The 16076-nt window shown below is 34.6% G+C and overlaps 1 protein-coding gene across 1 annotated transcript; it reads right to left on the bottom strand.

The window, feature by feature from the left end:
* Window positions 1–1277: 1277 nt before the first annotated feature.
* LOC18046033 (DNA polymerase zeta processivity subunit) lies at window positions 1278–3551 on the bottom strand. Its single transcript, XM_006440997.2, has 5 exons — window positions 3329–3551; window positions 3173–3253; window positions 2930–3042; window positions 1913–2102; window positions 1278–1645 (listed from the first exon to the last, which is right to left on the bottom strand). The coding sequence occupies exons 1-5, from the start codon at window positions 3357–3359 to the stop codon at window positions 1446–1448; spliced, it is 615 nt and encodes a 204-aa protein (XP_006441060.1). The 5' UTR covers window positions 3360–3551; the 3' UTR covers window positions 1278–1445.
* Window positions 3552–16076: the final 12525 nt, after the last annotated feature.

The following is a 16076-nucleotide window of genomic DNA, read 5'->3' on the forward strand; positions in this document are numbered from 1 at the left end:
ATGCTCTTAAGAAAGCTTACAAATCATCAATAAAGGCACCATGCATTCCCCCAACTTGTCCGGTAGCAGAAGAGAGCAATGAACTGCAAGGAAATATGACCAGAAATAGAAAAAGATATGGAACACCACCCAATCTTAAGAGACCCAAGATTTGGGATGTCAAAATCCGGTCCGGGTCTGACCTTCCCGGTTCCGGACCCACACAATAATTTATTATACCGGACCCAGGTATAAACATGAATTTTTAACTCTAGGTCCGGTCCGAGTTCAACTCGAAAAAATCTGGATTCCTAGATTGCAAGTTTTAAATTCGGATTTTTTTTTTGAAAAATTAATATGAATTATAAGCTTCAGCAAGTTGCATCCTAGTAAAACAAATAAAATGGAAAGACCGGACAAGTCCATTAAATCAACTATCATACCAGACTTCAAGTAGCTAAACGCCCTTCTTAAAATAGTAAGGAAAACCAGTCGCAAGTACTGACTAATAACAATTTAAACTTCCCATTCTTGAATGACCCACAATGCCTCAATAACCTCAGTACCATCTGCCACTACCCCTGAGAAAAAACTGGAGCAATCCTACATTCATACTGTGGTTCAAGTTCAACAAGCCCAAAAATGTTAGACATGCTGAGAGCAGCCAGCATATCCAAGGTTTCCTTGTCAATCCTAATTTCATTAGTCTAAATAGCTGATTCATCGGGTACAAAGTCCACGTGGCATTCACAACCCATCTCAGATTAAGCTGCTGTCCTGAAGAAGAGAAAGACGGTGAAGCAGAGGAGCTTGAGATGTCTAGAGGTTGCTGCAGCTAGTGTGATTAGAGGAGGCAGCTGCCTTGATGATGGGAGATGAGGAAGATTAGAAGATGTGGCTGGGGTGATTTGTGAGCCTGTGAGGCTTAGATTTTTAGGATTGCCTTTGTTTTTTCTAACTTTTTGCTTTTATATTTATAATTATAATTAAAAATTATTTATTTAAAAAAATAAAAAATGCTGTAATCCAGGTCCGGTTTCCGGAAGTCCGGGTTTAGATGAACCCGGATACGTCCAGTTGAGAAAAATGTTTCTGGATCCTGAATATTTTATACATCCGGATCAACTGGCTTTGGATAGGTCTGGGTTTGTTTCCATCCCTATCCAAGATAACAGACTCAAGTATATTGAACTACAATATTATTAAAGTGCCAAAAACATATCAATATTAATTAAAAACAGAACTTAATATTATTAAAGTGCCAAAAACATATCAATATTAATTAAAAACAGAACTTAAAAATTGAAGAATAACTTGAGAGACAGAACAAAGCTTAAAGATTGATGAGGGCAGAGATCTTGAATCAGTGATGGACAGAGAGCTTCAATTAGGCTTTTCAAGAAAGGGGATGAGAATTAAGAGAGTGCAAGGGAGGAGATCTGAACAAGAGAGAGAAAAACCTGTGTTTATAGATTTTCTTCCAACAAACTTGGATTTTCCAAATATAATTGCACAGACAATGAGTCACTACTCATGGACTTGATAGGGGTTATTAATGGAGGTTGCTGCCATTGTTTAGTATCTGTAGGAATCCATAATTCAGCATCCTTGCTTGTATTAACCTGAGGAAGTGAACAGAAATAAGCTGTAATCTCCCACCTGCAACCTGTTAAACAGTAAAAAGTTACTAACCAGTTCCATTCTCTAGCAAGATAGAATATGTACACACATGTATGCCCACCTGCCTGCACAATACTGAACGAGGATAAGAAAATGTGATATGAGAAAGAAAGGTAGTAAACACCAAAAATTGGATCAGAATAGTAACCGTGGAAGAATTTGATTAAGCCAAACAAACAATTTTGGGGCCAAATTCACACCGGTTGAAATAAATAAACAAAACATCAAGCATATCATCGTTTATAACAATTACCTTGTGGAAGAACCTTAGAGAGGGACTTTGAGACTGAAAGTTTGATCAAGAATGATCTAAGTGAGAACTCCAGATGACCTTCTTCCACCATTGAGCCATAAGACTGGTTAACCATAATTTTGAAAACATATCTCTCCAAAGGGACATTGTTGGCATTGGAGAAAATAACTGCGACTCTTTCCACCAGCCCCTATTTTGTAGAGATATGAAAATCTCATTAAATTTTACAGCACACAATTTTGTATCACTACACGATAAGAAAGCGTTTGCATATCAAAGATAAGAACAAGTATGCCTCTTAAGTACAGTTAAATTTATCTTCCGACAGTAAACCTTAAAATAATTGATGTTCTAAAATAAATATGAAGACCTTTACAGAGGCTTGATAGAGGTATAAATGATTTGAACAGATTCTATTGATGACCATAGCAAATGGGCTCCACTATAAATATTTCATTACACATTTGTAGAGTCTTATGATAAGTTCTATCTTCTACCCAGATGTTCTAAGAGAAAATCTTGTTATTAACATCTTGACTTACCATTTAAAGCTTGTTTAGTTTGTGATTCTTAAGTGGGAGTTGATGGAATGTACAGAAGACGCCTGAAATATCATTCACTTTCACATGTTCCACCTAATCCCTCTATTTTCCACATGCATCACAATAAGATACAAATTGGCCACAATCTGCAAAAATAGAAGAGAAGCTGATTGGCATTGTCATTTGCTAGGGCCAGCATGTTAAATATTAATAGCACAAGTCAAAAAGTTTCCGGAACCCATATATCGACTATGAAGAAGGTAACCAGCAACGGAGTAATGATCTAGTGAGCAATAGTGCCCTTATAATGATGAGCGACACTGGCACGTGGCGCTGTCTGATTAATTTACAACGTCAATACTATTCACATGTAGTCACAGACTTGTGCCACGTGTCCAGTTAGTTGCTCAGCATATGGTGGGTAATGGTGCTTTCATCAACAACAATACAACTTAAAAGATAAAAAGAGGCAAACCTTTTGAATGAAAAGGAGGAGGCTACTAACAGAAGAATGAATGTAGTCTCTGAGCTGGGGGTGACGAGCCCTCTGAACAACCAAATTCATATATCTCCTCCTCTCAAAAGCACCTAATAATTTTTGCATTACACATTTACACCCAAAAAATAACTTAAACTTCTAAATTCTGTTTTGGCATTAAAAATAAATTCAAATTATGATAGGCAGGTAAATAAGAGAAATTAGTAATACTAAAAGTACCAGAAGGGTAAAGTCCTTTGAGGAAAACAACTGAAGTGATTGCAACTTCCAAGAATTCCGCCAGAATTCGAGCTGTCTCAACTGTTCAAAATTTAAATCACTTATTTATTAAATTCGATTTTTTTAATTAAAAAAAAAAAGAGAGAGAAACTAAACCTTGAGGAGACTGAGCGTCGCTACGATCCATTATCGTTTTCACTCGTTAGTTGTTTCTGCCTCTTTGATTGATAGTCAATTTGGCTCTCATACTTTCACTTTGCTCCTAATTCAGAAACGAGGGTTTTGGGATGATGGTTTCAGAGGAGCCCATAAACTGTTACACTGTGGCTCTAGCAGCAGGGATGGCAGGATAACCCGGACGGGCCCGGATTCGCATGAACCCGGATGATCGGATGTATATTTTATCCGAAATCCGGATTTATTTTTTTTAAAGCTGGACTGATCCGGATCCAGTTTTGGGTTCACCTGAATCCGGATTTCTGGAACCCGGACCCGGATTATTTTATTTTAAATATTATTTAATTAATTTTTTAAATTGTTATTTATAAGTATAAAAGCAAAAAAAATGAGAAAACAAACCCTACATTTCCTTTAGTTCACCTTATGTTCATTCTCCAAAATTCAGCAAATGAATTCAAAATCATCATCGCCCCGATTCATCATCATCCATCAATCATCAACAATACAACATCGCCGCCCGGTTCATCATCATCCATCAATCATCAGCATCACAACATCGCCACGGTGGCCTCACTTCCCTAAAAGTTTCAATTTCTACCTTATGTGTTAAAATTAGATTTCTCCTGCGATTTGAGCTCAAGGAATCATGTGGCTTTCTATGGAATCATGTGCTTTCTATGGAATTATGTGGCTTCTTTTTGGTTAATTTAATTTTCTCATCTTCCTCATCCTCCACTATCTTCGTAAGATCCCATGAGGATCTATTTGTTTCTGCAACTACCAAAGAGCCAAAAGTGGCCTGCTTGATTTTGTTTTTTAATTTCAGGCCTTCAATACATATATTTGGGTTTAAAACCCGTAATCCGAAAACCCAGATTTTTTGGGTTCAACCCAGACCGAACCCGTAGCTAAAAAATCTAGGTTTATATGCAGGTTCGGTAGTATTGTCATCCAGGACCGAAATGGGAAAGACCAAACCCGGACCCAGATCTGGATTTTGCCATCCCTACTCTAGCTCCCTCCAAATTTGCGCAAATTTACTTCAGTGGCACCTCTAAATTACATTGCTATCCTTTGAATTTGTTTTAAATTACACCATCGGGGCAGGTGTGGATTCAGAGGAATCACATGTTTAATCTTGCACCCAGATGTGCAAGGGGTTTTAAAATTGGGTATTAACTAAATATTCAATTGTGATAGAAAAATTAAATATTTAATTAAAATAAAGTACATAAAGAAAAATTTAGAAAAAAAATAGAACTGTTGTGGATTATATGTGGATTTCCACATTTTCAAGTGTGTGTGTAATAATGATGTCTTCCATCACTTCATGTAATGGCAAATGACACATCCTCATTATATTTACACTATATAAATGAATAAGAGATAAAAGTCATATATGCTTTGACGATTATTCCTTTCTTATTATCTTCTCTCTCTCTCTCATGTTTTTCTTTGTATTCACATGCTAATTCTGTCAATTTCTCCTTTTATTGCATCACTTCTAAGCTAAAAATCATCTGCCTATATTCATATTAATGAGGTTTATAATCTATAAAACTATTAACAAAGTTCCTAATTTATAATACGTTATCAGCACGAATTTCGCTCTGATACATAAAGTATTCTATCTATTTACTCTTTTATTTTCTACATACTCCTAAGTAAAGCTTATTATTTACACTCTTTTCAATATTTATTGTACTAATCTTTATTTATTTGTTTGTGATAATGTCTTACTTGACAAAATTGGAGTTTAACGCCTTGAATATATCTAGGGAGAATTATTTATCCTAGATCCTAGATAAGGAAATTCATCTTGATGTTGTGGGCCTTAGTAACATGATAAAAAATAATAATGACTCATCCACTCAGGATCGAGCCAAGGCTATGATTTTTCTACGACATCATCTCCACTAAGCACTTAAAATGGAATATCTCACTATAAAGGATCCATATGTCCTGTGGAATAATTTGTATGAAAGATATTGTCATTTAAAGTCAATCATTCTTCCCAATGCTTGTAGTGAATGGAATGTCCTCAGGCTACAAGACTTTAAGTCAGTACATGAATAGAATTCTGCATTGTACAAAATTACTTCATAGTTAAAATTGTGTGGAGAAAATATTACTGATGAGGATATGTTGGAAAAAACATTTACAACATTTCATGCTTCCAACATGGTTCTACAACAACAATATAGAGTTCGTTAGTATACAAAATATTTTAACTTTATTGCATGCCTTCTTGTGGCAGAGAAGAATAATGAATTATTAATGAAAAATCATCAAGCCCATCATACTGGTACAAAATCAGTTTTTGAAGCAAATACTGTCTCACATGATTGTGAAGACAATTATGAAATGGGCGTGGCCGTAGGCATAACCGTGGCCGTAGACATAGTCGTGGCTGTGATCATGACTATTATCGAGGTCAATGATATAATAAAAATCATTATTATCGACCTTGTGGTGGTTATAAGAACCATAAAAATAAGAAAAATGAGGGGGGAACATCTGCCCAACATGATATTTAAGAAAGCACTCGTGATAGATGTGGAATGTCTGGCCATTTTTAAGACAATGTCGTACTCCCAGACATCGTGTGGATATGTTTCAGACATCCTTAAAGTCAAAAGGAAAGAATGTTGAAACAAACTATATTGATGACTCGGATCCAGTGGATGTTACACATCTTGATGTTTCTAACTTCTTTGAAAATAAAGATTGAAAAATTGATCACTTGATCTGTGATGGAAATGTTTATCACATTTAAAAATTCTACTTGTGTTTTATGTTTGTTTATGTAATTTTTATTTTTCATGTTATCTAATATGTATTTCCCTTTTTACCTTTGTTTAAGGATATAAATTTCAATAAAATGTTTAATGGAGAAATATGTTCGGCTGATAATGCAACTACACATACGATTTTTCAAACAAGAGGTATTTTTTAAATTTAAATATGATTAAAGCCAATGTGAATACAATATAAAGTCCAGTAGATCTTATTAAAGGTATTGGAAGAGCAATGATCATATTAGCAAAAGGTACGAAATTGGATATTCATAATGCTCTGTATTCACCTAAATAAAAAAAAATTTACTTGGTTTTAAAGACACTCGTCGTAATAATTTTTAAATAGAAATAATGAATGAGAATAATGTAAAATATTTATACATTACTTCTAACATGTCTAGAAAGAAAGAGATATTAGAAAAACTTCCAGCTTTCTCATATAACTTATATTATACGATGATAAAATTAATAGAAAGTTACGCAATCATAAAAGATAAGTTATATCATCCAAAATCTTTTATACTTTGGCATAACCGCATCAGTCACCTTGGATCAACAATGATACGTATAATTATTGAAAATTCTCATGGACATCCATTCAAAGATTTGAAAATTTTATTGTCAAGTGAGAATAGTTGCACTGCTTGTTCACAAAGAAAATTGGTAGTTAGACCATCACCTAGTAAAATTAATTTTGAATCTCCATCATTTTTACAAAGGATTCAAGAAGATATCTGTGGACTTATTCACCCACAAAGTGGTCCATTTCGTTATTTTATTATTTTAATTGATGCATCTACACGGTGGTCACATGTTTGTTTATTATCTACACGTAATATTGCATTTGCAAGATTGCTTGCACAGATAATTAGGTTACGTGCACAATTTTTAGATTATCTAATCAAGACCATACGTCTAGATAATGCTGGTGAGTTTACTTTTAAAATATTTAATAATTATTGCATGACAATTGGGATTGATATAGAACACCTAATACCATATGTACATACTCAGAATGAATTATCAGAATCTCTCATTAAATGTTTACAGGTAATTGCCAGAACTTTATTATTACAAAGTTAATTACCTATTTCGACATGAGGGCATGCGATTTTGCATGCTGCGGCATTGATCCGCTTAAGGCCTACTACATATCATAAATATTTCCCATTGTAATTGGTATTGAGAAATTAACCAGATATATCTCATTTACGCACATTTAGCTGCGCAGTACAAGTGCCGATTGCACCCTCACAATGCACCAAAATGGTACCTCAACATCGATTGGAAATATATGTGGGATTTGGCTCACCATTTATTATCATATATCTTGAACCCATTGACAGGTGATGTATTTACCACAAGATTTACGAATTTTCATTTTGATGAGACAAAATTTCCTCCATTGAGAGAAAGAAAAAATATCTATGAGATTAGGCATGATCCTCAGTGGAAGGTGACTCATCTGTCTCATTTAGATCCATGCATATCTCAGAGTGAAAATGAAGTGCGTAGAATGGTTCATTTGCAGCAAATTACAGAACAATTATCAGATTCATTTACAGATACGAAAAAAGTAACCAAATCATATATACCAACTGCTAATATACTCGGCCGAGTCATTGTACCTAAAGAACAATTAATGAAAAGTGCAGCTGATGAATTGTCTATGGCACGCCAGAAGCGTAGTAGACCAATTAGTTCAAAAGATAGTATTCTAAGAAAAAGAAAAATGATTAAATAGGGTTTTGCTGCAAATGATGACAAAAATATAAAAGAACAAATTGTTTCAGAAGAGCAAATAGTCTATGAAAAGACCAAAAACCTTGACAATATACAAACTCTTCATGAGTAACAAAGCTTTAAAAAGGCACTTGAATCCAAAAATAGTGAGATTTCTCCTTAGGGTAATATTTTGAAAAGACGATTGATCATTAATAAGACCAAATACCTTGAAGGATCTCTTGAAGAGGCATATGCCCAAGATATGGCTCAAGCCCTTGAACTGGCTAGAGATAAAGAAATTATCATTAATGATGTGTTTACGTTTATAGTAGTTACTGACATTGTAAATGATCATAGTCCGCAAACCATTGAGGCATGATTGGCTTAAATGGAAAGAAGCAATCGAGGCATAATTGACTTCTTTAGCCAAGCATAAAGTATTCGGACCTATAGTCCAAACGCCTAACGATGTCAAACATGTTGGGTACAAATGGGTATTTATACAGAAACGTAATGAAAATGATGAAGTCATAAGATATAAAACACGACTTGTTGCACAACAAAGACCCAATATTAATTATAATGAGACATACTCTTCGGTAATGTGTGCAATTACGTTTCAATTTTAATTGGTTTAGCTATATTAGAAAATCTTGATATGCGTCTCATGGATGTGGTGGTAGCTTATTCATATGGGCCACTTGACACCAATATATATATATATGAAAATCTCTGAAGAATTTAAAATATCATAATCTTGTCAATCCTCACATCGTAGCTTGTATTCAATAAAGCTACAAGAATCTTTATATGGATTAAAAAAATCTGGACGCGTGTGGTATAATCGCTTCAGTAAATATTGGATAAAGAAATGGGATATGTTAATGATCCCATTTGTCCGTACGTTTTTATCAAGCAATCAGAATTTGGAATTGCTATTGTTGCAGTTTATGTTAATGATTTGAATTTAATAGGAACTCCTAAAGAGCTCCAAAAGACTGTTGAATGTTTGAAAAATGAATTTGAAATGAACAATTTAGGAAAAATTAGGGCCTGTTCGACACCATCTCCAAACACTTGTTTTCATTTTCGTTTTAAGAATACAAATGTAATCCATGTTCGACACAATAAATTCAGAAAATAAATTATAAAGCAAATAATTCAGATTTTCCTTTATAGTTATAAAAATAAGAACATGTTTAACACGTTTTTAGTGAATCCGAAATCAAATTCCAAAATAAATTACAAAATAAAACATTTGATATTCTTCTTGTTCTAACCATAAAGCACAACTCTCTTTTTATTCTATATCTACTCTCTCCATGGATACTTTTATTCTTCAACCACAATTCACCGTCACAGCTCTCTCTCTCTCCGTCACAGTTCTTCAAGTAAAATTGATTGCTGCTGCTGTTACATCTCAGCTCTGTCTCGATTGGTGGCGGTTGTGCTGTTACGTCTCTGCTCTACTTCAGCTAGTGGTGGATTGACTGCTGCTATTGTGTTGAGAATGGCTGATGCTGCTTCGGTTAGTGGTGGATCGACTGCTATTGCTTCGGCTAGTGGTGGCTGTTGCGTCTATTTGGGTAAATTTTGAGAATCGACGCTGGATCACGGGTATTATTCTTTGTTTGGGTCCAATTTTTTTTAATTGTGTTTTTCATATTCTTTGTTTGGGTTGATAAACTTTCATTTGGTTGGGTTCAGTGCATTTGGTTTGTGAATGGAAATTGAGTTCTTTTTTTGTTTTGTTTATATTTAATTGTAAATTTGGAATGTGTTGATGGAATTTATTGTGAATTTAAAGAGCTGCTAAAATGTTGATTTGGAAATTTAGAATTTAGTTCCATGTCAAGTTTGGAATTCTTTTTAAGGTAACAATATATAATTAGTTGTCTAGTTCTTGGATCCTATTTCGTTTATTCATCTCTATCAGAGAATAAAACAAAGGAAAATTATCATTTGTATACACTTAGTTTACTCCATTATAAAAAATACTATAACACTTTGAGGGTGTATCAATCATCCATCTTAAGTTGACAAAATGTATCAGCTGACCATCAAACCGTTAGTTGCCGTTTAAGTATGATGACGTCAGAAGAGTAATTTGGTCTTTTTATATGATACAAGTGATAATTTAAGGGTATACAAGTGATAAAAAGAGAATTTAAGGACATACAAGTGATAACTGTCAAGGGTAAAATTGTCAATTCACTATAATTCCGTTAACTTTCAAACGGCAGCTAACGGTTTGGGGGTCGACTGATATATTTTGTCAACTAAGGGTGGACGATTGATACACCCTCAAAGTGTTGTAGTATTTTTGATAACAGAGCAAATATAAGGTATATGAATGATAATTTCCTTAAAACAAATTCTGTAATGAGTGAAGGATAAAAAGCATTTTAATTACTTCGGTTTTTCACCAGGACATAATTGGAGAAACCAAAAAATGGTTTTCTATATTGAAGGCATAGTAGTGTGTGGTAATAATAGAGAAGTCTGAGTCCTGGAAAATAAATGAATTCATGTTTGACATATCTACAGTTATACAATTACTTATATGTTCTCATTGGACACAAGGAGAATTTTCTTTTTAATTTAATATGTTTGATTTTTTTTTAGGTTAAAGACTCTAGGTAGTTGTTGTGCAAATTTTAATGTACTCGCAAGCGCACGAATCTATTGTAGTATAGACTAATGGTGACGAGTGTCGATCCCACGAGGAGGTGGATTTTAATTATATATAGAATTAATTTTGTAAATGGGTAGTTGGATTTATGGTGGAAATGATTTGGAATATGCTAATACTTAAATTAAAATGGCGAGAATAAATTCTAAAATTGGAATTGCAATGGAGAGAATAAATTGAAGAGAAAATCTATTAAATTGACGTACTTGGGTATCTGGATCCGTATCAACATGCATCATGGGCTAAATAATCCGTATTAATGCCAATTAAATCATGAGGGGGGAATCCACACCTCATGAACCACGCTCTAATCAATATGGTGCTAAGGGCTTATCGTGCCAAATAATAATAACCTTATACTAGAGAGCCGGTGTAACCAAGGCGGTATCTAGACAAGACTATTATTATTTGTCGACGAGAAGTCAAAACATCCACAAAAATTAGAGGGGAAGAGAAAATAAATTTACCAAATTAAGCCCATGACACATGTTGAGACTTCACCTTCAACCCAAGCTTGAAAGAAAATTAGCCACTCATAGTTGAACTAGGGGCAAAATAGGAATTTATTAAAATACGAAGAAAATACAAGATGGAGAGGGAATTACAGAAAATGGATCCCAAAAATGGATTCAGAGATATCAAATTAGGGGGGGGAGGCCCCCTTTTTATAGATACATGGAGTAAATCATGGCCATCGGATTAAAAACAGTTTGGACGCTCAGGATTGCGCCACGTCATCAGTCAATAGTCCACGGTTTGACCACGCGGATGAACAGTAACACGGTTTGACCCGGATGAACAGTAACGCGGTTTGGTTGAAAATAATCCTGTGTGATGCATGCACCGTACGCGAGATTTTTCGTCCACTGATATGCTGCCACGTCATCATCAACAGTACATAAGAATTTTAGTCCAACAGGATCGTGACACCTCATCAGTCAATGCCACATCATCGGTCAATGCCACGTCATCATCCGTCTATGTGAACAGTGTCGTGAACAGTAACGTATACAGTACCGTACACGTGAATAGTACCGTACATGTGAATAGTGCCATTTTTCCTTTTATGCTCCTCCTAAGGTTTTCGACCGTCCTGAGTTCAAAAGTGATGTCCGTTTTGCCGTCTGATCTCTCATTTATTGTGAAATGACTATAATGCCCCTAAAATACATAAAATACTTAATTAAAATAAAACACATGTAATTAAATCACAAGAAGGTTAAATATATAAAAGTAAGGGTTGTTAGTAAGACTTAAAATGTAAAATGACGGTTTTCTCCTTTATAAATATGCATTTTCTAACACTCAACACACCCCCCAACCAGCTTATTGCTAGTCCCTAGCAAATAAAGCGAAAACAAAATTCAAATTCAAAATAATTTTTTTTTGTTTTAATAGAAACACTCGTATTTATTCCATCAGATTAATGATAGCAATCAAATAAAAGTATAAGCATTATCTCCAGTCTAAAGCAACATCACACCCACATCAACCATCCACATGAATTAGCCCAGTAGACTTTGTTTTAGCTACTCTCAAGAATGACATGTCAAACCCCAAAATCTCACTGGAAGTAGTGACACTCTCACAAATAAATTAATCCCAATAAAAATAGTCACTCCAATGAATGGTAATTGAGAGAGAAAATAATAAAGAAGTGATATCACATGCTCTCACCAAGATGAAATAAATATGCCCTCAGCTTAGAAATAATACGATCTCAAGTCAAATAAAATGTTAGTCAACCCACTTTATTTATCTTTTTTTTTTAATTATGCATCACTACATCTTTTTAGCCCATATAACTAGCTTCTACTTCAAACTATAGTTCCCTAAAATTAAGAAGGACTTTTATTAGGACGAAACGTAGGCTAGGGACATGGCTAACAAAGAAGGAAAATAAAGAAAACAAAGTGTATATTTGAGAAAAATGCAGAGAATTTTTTTTTTTTTTGGAAGTTGCAAGGTGGATTTCACCTATTTTTATTCTTTTGAAACAACAACTTTTGTTTTTGTTTTTTTTTTTTTTGCTTTTATTTGGCATAACTTCACTGAACAAAATAATTATTTACATTTTCTCAAACATAAATAGGTGATGGAACTTATAAGATATCGGGTAATACTCCAAATCGGAGTGGGTCAAGATGATAAGTTGACAAAGAAAAGGTTTTTTTTTTTTTTTTTTTTTTTAAAGGCTCAAAAGGGTTAACTATGGATATTAAATAAAAGGGATGGCTTGAAAGGCTCAAACGGATCAAAGATGGCCTCTCCATCGTCTTTTAGGGCTCTAAATAATTTTCCATATCTACTAGTTAGATGGGCCTCCAAATGTAGCAACACACTCTTTTTTTTCTTTTTTTTTCTTTTTTTTTACCATTTTTTTTAAAGGGTTAACTCAAAAGAAATGTAGAGATCGTGTATAAAATAATAAACTGCTAAGCTGTATAGAGAATGGGCAAAAGGGTTACTCTCCAAGAAAATAATAGGCTCAACAACTCACTTGGCACTTATTTATGACATGTTCATTCCTTCAAGCAACTCATATTTGTCTCCGACATCAACATGTAAAGTAGCAAACATAGCGTAACATCACTTAAGACCAAAGATAATACAAATAATAAAATTTGAAATTAATCATGTCATCCAATGTTAAAACAAATCACACATTTTTTTTTTTTTTAAACATCATTCTACCCCCCAACCTATTCTAAACATGAAAGGAAAATATGCATGCAGAAATGTGAAAATGATGTATAAAAACTAATTAGAAAAGTTACACGTAAAATGATAGAAAACGAAAATGATTTTTTTTTTTTTAAAAGAAGATGCGTTTCTAGAGGAACTACACTCCATATTCAGCCATCTTCGACTCAAAAGTTGGAAAATGTATATTTATAGAGGAGAAATTAAAGAAGAAAAATAAACATAAACACATAATAAAGAAAAAGAAAATGTCTGAATTTTTTTTTTTGAATTTTTTTTTTCAAACAATGAAGATGCGTTTCTAGAGTAACTACACTCCATATTCAGCCATCTTCAACACAAAAAGTTAGCAACAGTTAGTTTCTACAACAAAAAATTAGTAAAAACTTAACTAAAATTTCACAATTGTCGACTATTCCCTCCCCCCAACCAGAACGAAACATTGTCCTCAATGTTTGAAATGAAAGAAGTAGAGTTTAGAAGATATCACCTGGGTGGTGCAACACAGAAGAAAATATTTACAGGCGGAGAGTTAAATCTAATTTGTACTTCTTACTGCGGCTACTGTTACCATCATTATTTGGACGCTCCAACACAAAGGTCCAGGGGTCTGGCTCCGGTCGATAAGCTTGTAATATATCAAGTAGCTCATTAGCAGTGTGAGCACAAATAAAGAGTTTTTTCACATTAGCGGGAATGAAATAGTTTTTTATTGCATGGTTAAGAAATGCGATAAAGCCATCATAAAAGTTATTGACATTTAACAAACCGATGGGTTTTTGGTGGATGTGCAGATGGGCCCAAGATGCTAGCGTGATAAGTGCCTCTAGTGTTGCAAGATCTCCTGGAAGGAAAATAAAAGCATCAGCATGATTAAGCATTTCAGTTATTCTTTCTTGCATACCTGAGACGACTAACTCTTCTCCAGTTGATGAGTCAGACGAACTGCCCAATGGTTTTAAGACTCTTGGGATGATGCCTAACACTTGACTTCCTCTGATAAAAGCTGCTTCGGAGACCATTTTTGATAACCCTCGGTTACCTCCTCCATACACCAAATGTAAATTTCTCGCTGCTATGCTTCGACCAAGATCTATGGCTGCCTCAACGAACTCTTTATGTTTGCCATATGTAAATCCAGAAAGCACACAAATGTTCTTGAATTGTCTATTGGGAGTAGCTGACATTGTGATACTTCTCAAAAACAATTTGTGAGTGCTTGACAAAAAAGAAATCATATTTAAGAGTCTTGGTGATAGTGGGTCATGGTTGTGTATGAGGTAATATGTCAGTGTCAAATAACGCGTAAAGCACGTGGCTCGCAAGTCAAAAAGAAAACAGTAAAAAGGAAAAAGCAAACAGTAATAAAATTATTAAAGACAATAATGCAAACAATAAGACAATAGTGAAATAAAATAACAATAAAGTAAAAGGATATTTACAGGTAGTTGCGACTGTGGCTCACATCTTCCTCTGGTTTTACGTCCAGAAACGGCTTGAACGCCCTCTATGGGTCGAGGATAGGCTTCCTATCCAGTTTTCTTATAAACTGGCAAACAGGGTCGTTTATAGTCAGATTCCCGAGACTATATCGTGCATGCTCTTTCTGGAATAATGGCCATAACTGGAGAATCGCTCCTTGCACATATCCACTGGGATGCGTTTCAAGAGACAAAAGGATATCATCCAATGACTCCTTATTCAAGCCATCCCTAATGAATTGAATCTTATCTTCCCTGTTATCAGACACCATTCCTAAAGAACATGGGTTTTTATTGCAACTCATTCTGGCACACTTATGACAAGCAACAGAAATTCTTCGAGCTCGTCGTTTTCTTGCATAATTTCCTTTACCACAACCAGGCATGTATGCAATAAATTTTGGAGGTAACTCACCTGCCGATCGTACTTTAGCCTCGATTAACCAACGGATGTCAGCAGGTATGTTATTCCTCATGAGTAATCGCATGCGTTCGGACCGAGCTTTATAGATCGTAAGGAGGGCATTCTGAGGAAGTGAAGGGAATCGCTTGTGAAGCTTCGCTAGAATCTCGTTTCTGTCCATACCTTCGCCTCAGAATATCAGTTATTATGGGAAACTGAAGTAACCGACTTGATTGTCACGGAGTACCGTTATCCGCCACTTCACCGGGGTAACAAACTAAAGCACACAAATAGAAAAACAAATTAAAACACACAAAGAAAATTAAAATCGTCCTCTTATTGAATTTACCTCAAGCTCCAACTGGATGTCGTAAACACTTCTCTCAATGTCTCTGAGTTGGTGTTCTAAACCCTCAACATAGGCTACTAACTCTGGTGGTTGTAGAGTCCAAATGCGATGTGTTTTACAAAATTGAATCTGTCTTTTGAGATGAGTTTTGACACGTTGAAGTGGTTTAAGAATGTTCAGGAGGAACGGTCTAAGTATGAGACTCATGATTAACAATGATAAGAGAAAACTTAATGGTAAAATAAACACACTTATGCAAAAACAATTTCAATTAGCAAAAGAATAATAATAAAAAGAAAGAAAGAAAAATCAAATCAACGAAAAGAAAAAAAAAATCAATTCAAATTTGGTGGGTCACTCAAATTTATTTCGGTGTCTTCTTCATGTGGTTGGTACTCTAGATATGGCTTTAATCTTTGACCATTAACTTTAAACGTGACACCATTCTTTGGGTCTTTAATTTCAATTGCCCCATGTGGAAAAACAGTATGAACAATAAATGGGCCAGACCAACGAGAGCGTAACTTACCTGGGAATAGGTGCAAGCGAGAATTGAATAAAAGCACTTTCTGA

Source organism: Citrus clementina, unplaced genomic scaffold, assembly GCF_000493195.1.
Source record: "Citrus clementina cultivar Clemenules unplaced genomic scaffold, Citrus_clementina_v1.0 scaffold_3, whole genome shotgun sequence".
Classification (NCBI taxonomy): domain Eukaryota; kingdom Viridiplantae; phylum Streptophyta; class Magnoliopsida; order Sapindales; family Rutaceae; genus Citrus; species Citrus x clementina.

What these genes read in the sequence shown, in the direction of transcription:
- LOC18046033 (XM_006440997.2), bottom strand. Translation starts at nt 3,359, where the DNA reads ATGGATCGTAGCGACGCTCAGTCTCCTCAAG. An exon ending in CAAAGGACTTTACCCTTCTG is followed by an intron (nt 3,043 to 3,172) that starts GTACTTTTAGTA and finishes AAAAATTATTAG; the next exon opens with GTGCTTTTGAGAGGAGGAGA. An exon ending in CTCTAAGGTTCTTCCACAAG is followed by an intron (nt 1,646 to 1,912) that starts GTAATTGTTATA and finishes ACTGTTTAACAG; the next exon opens with GTTGCAGGTGGGAGATTACA.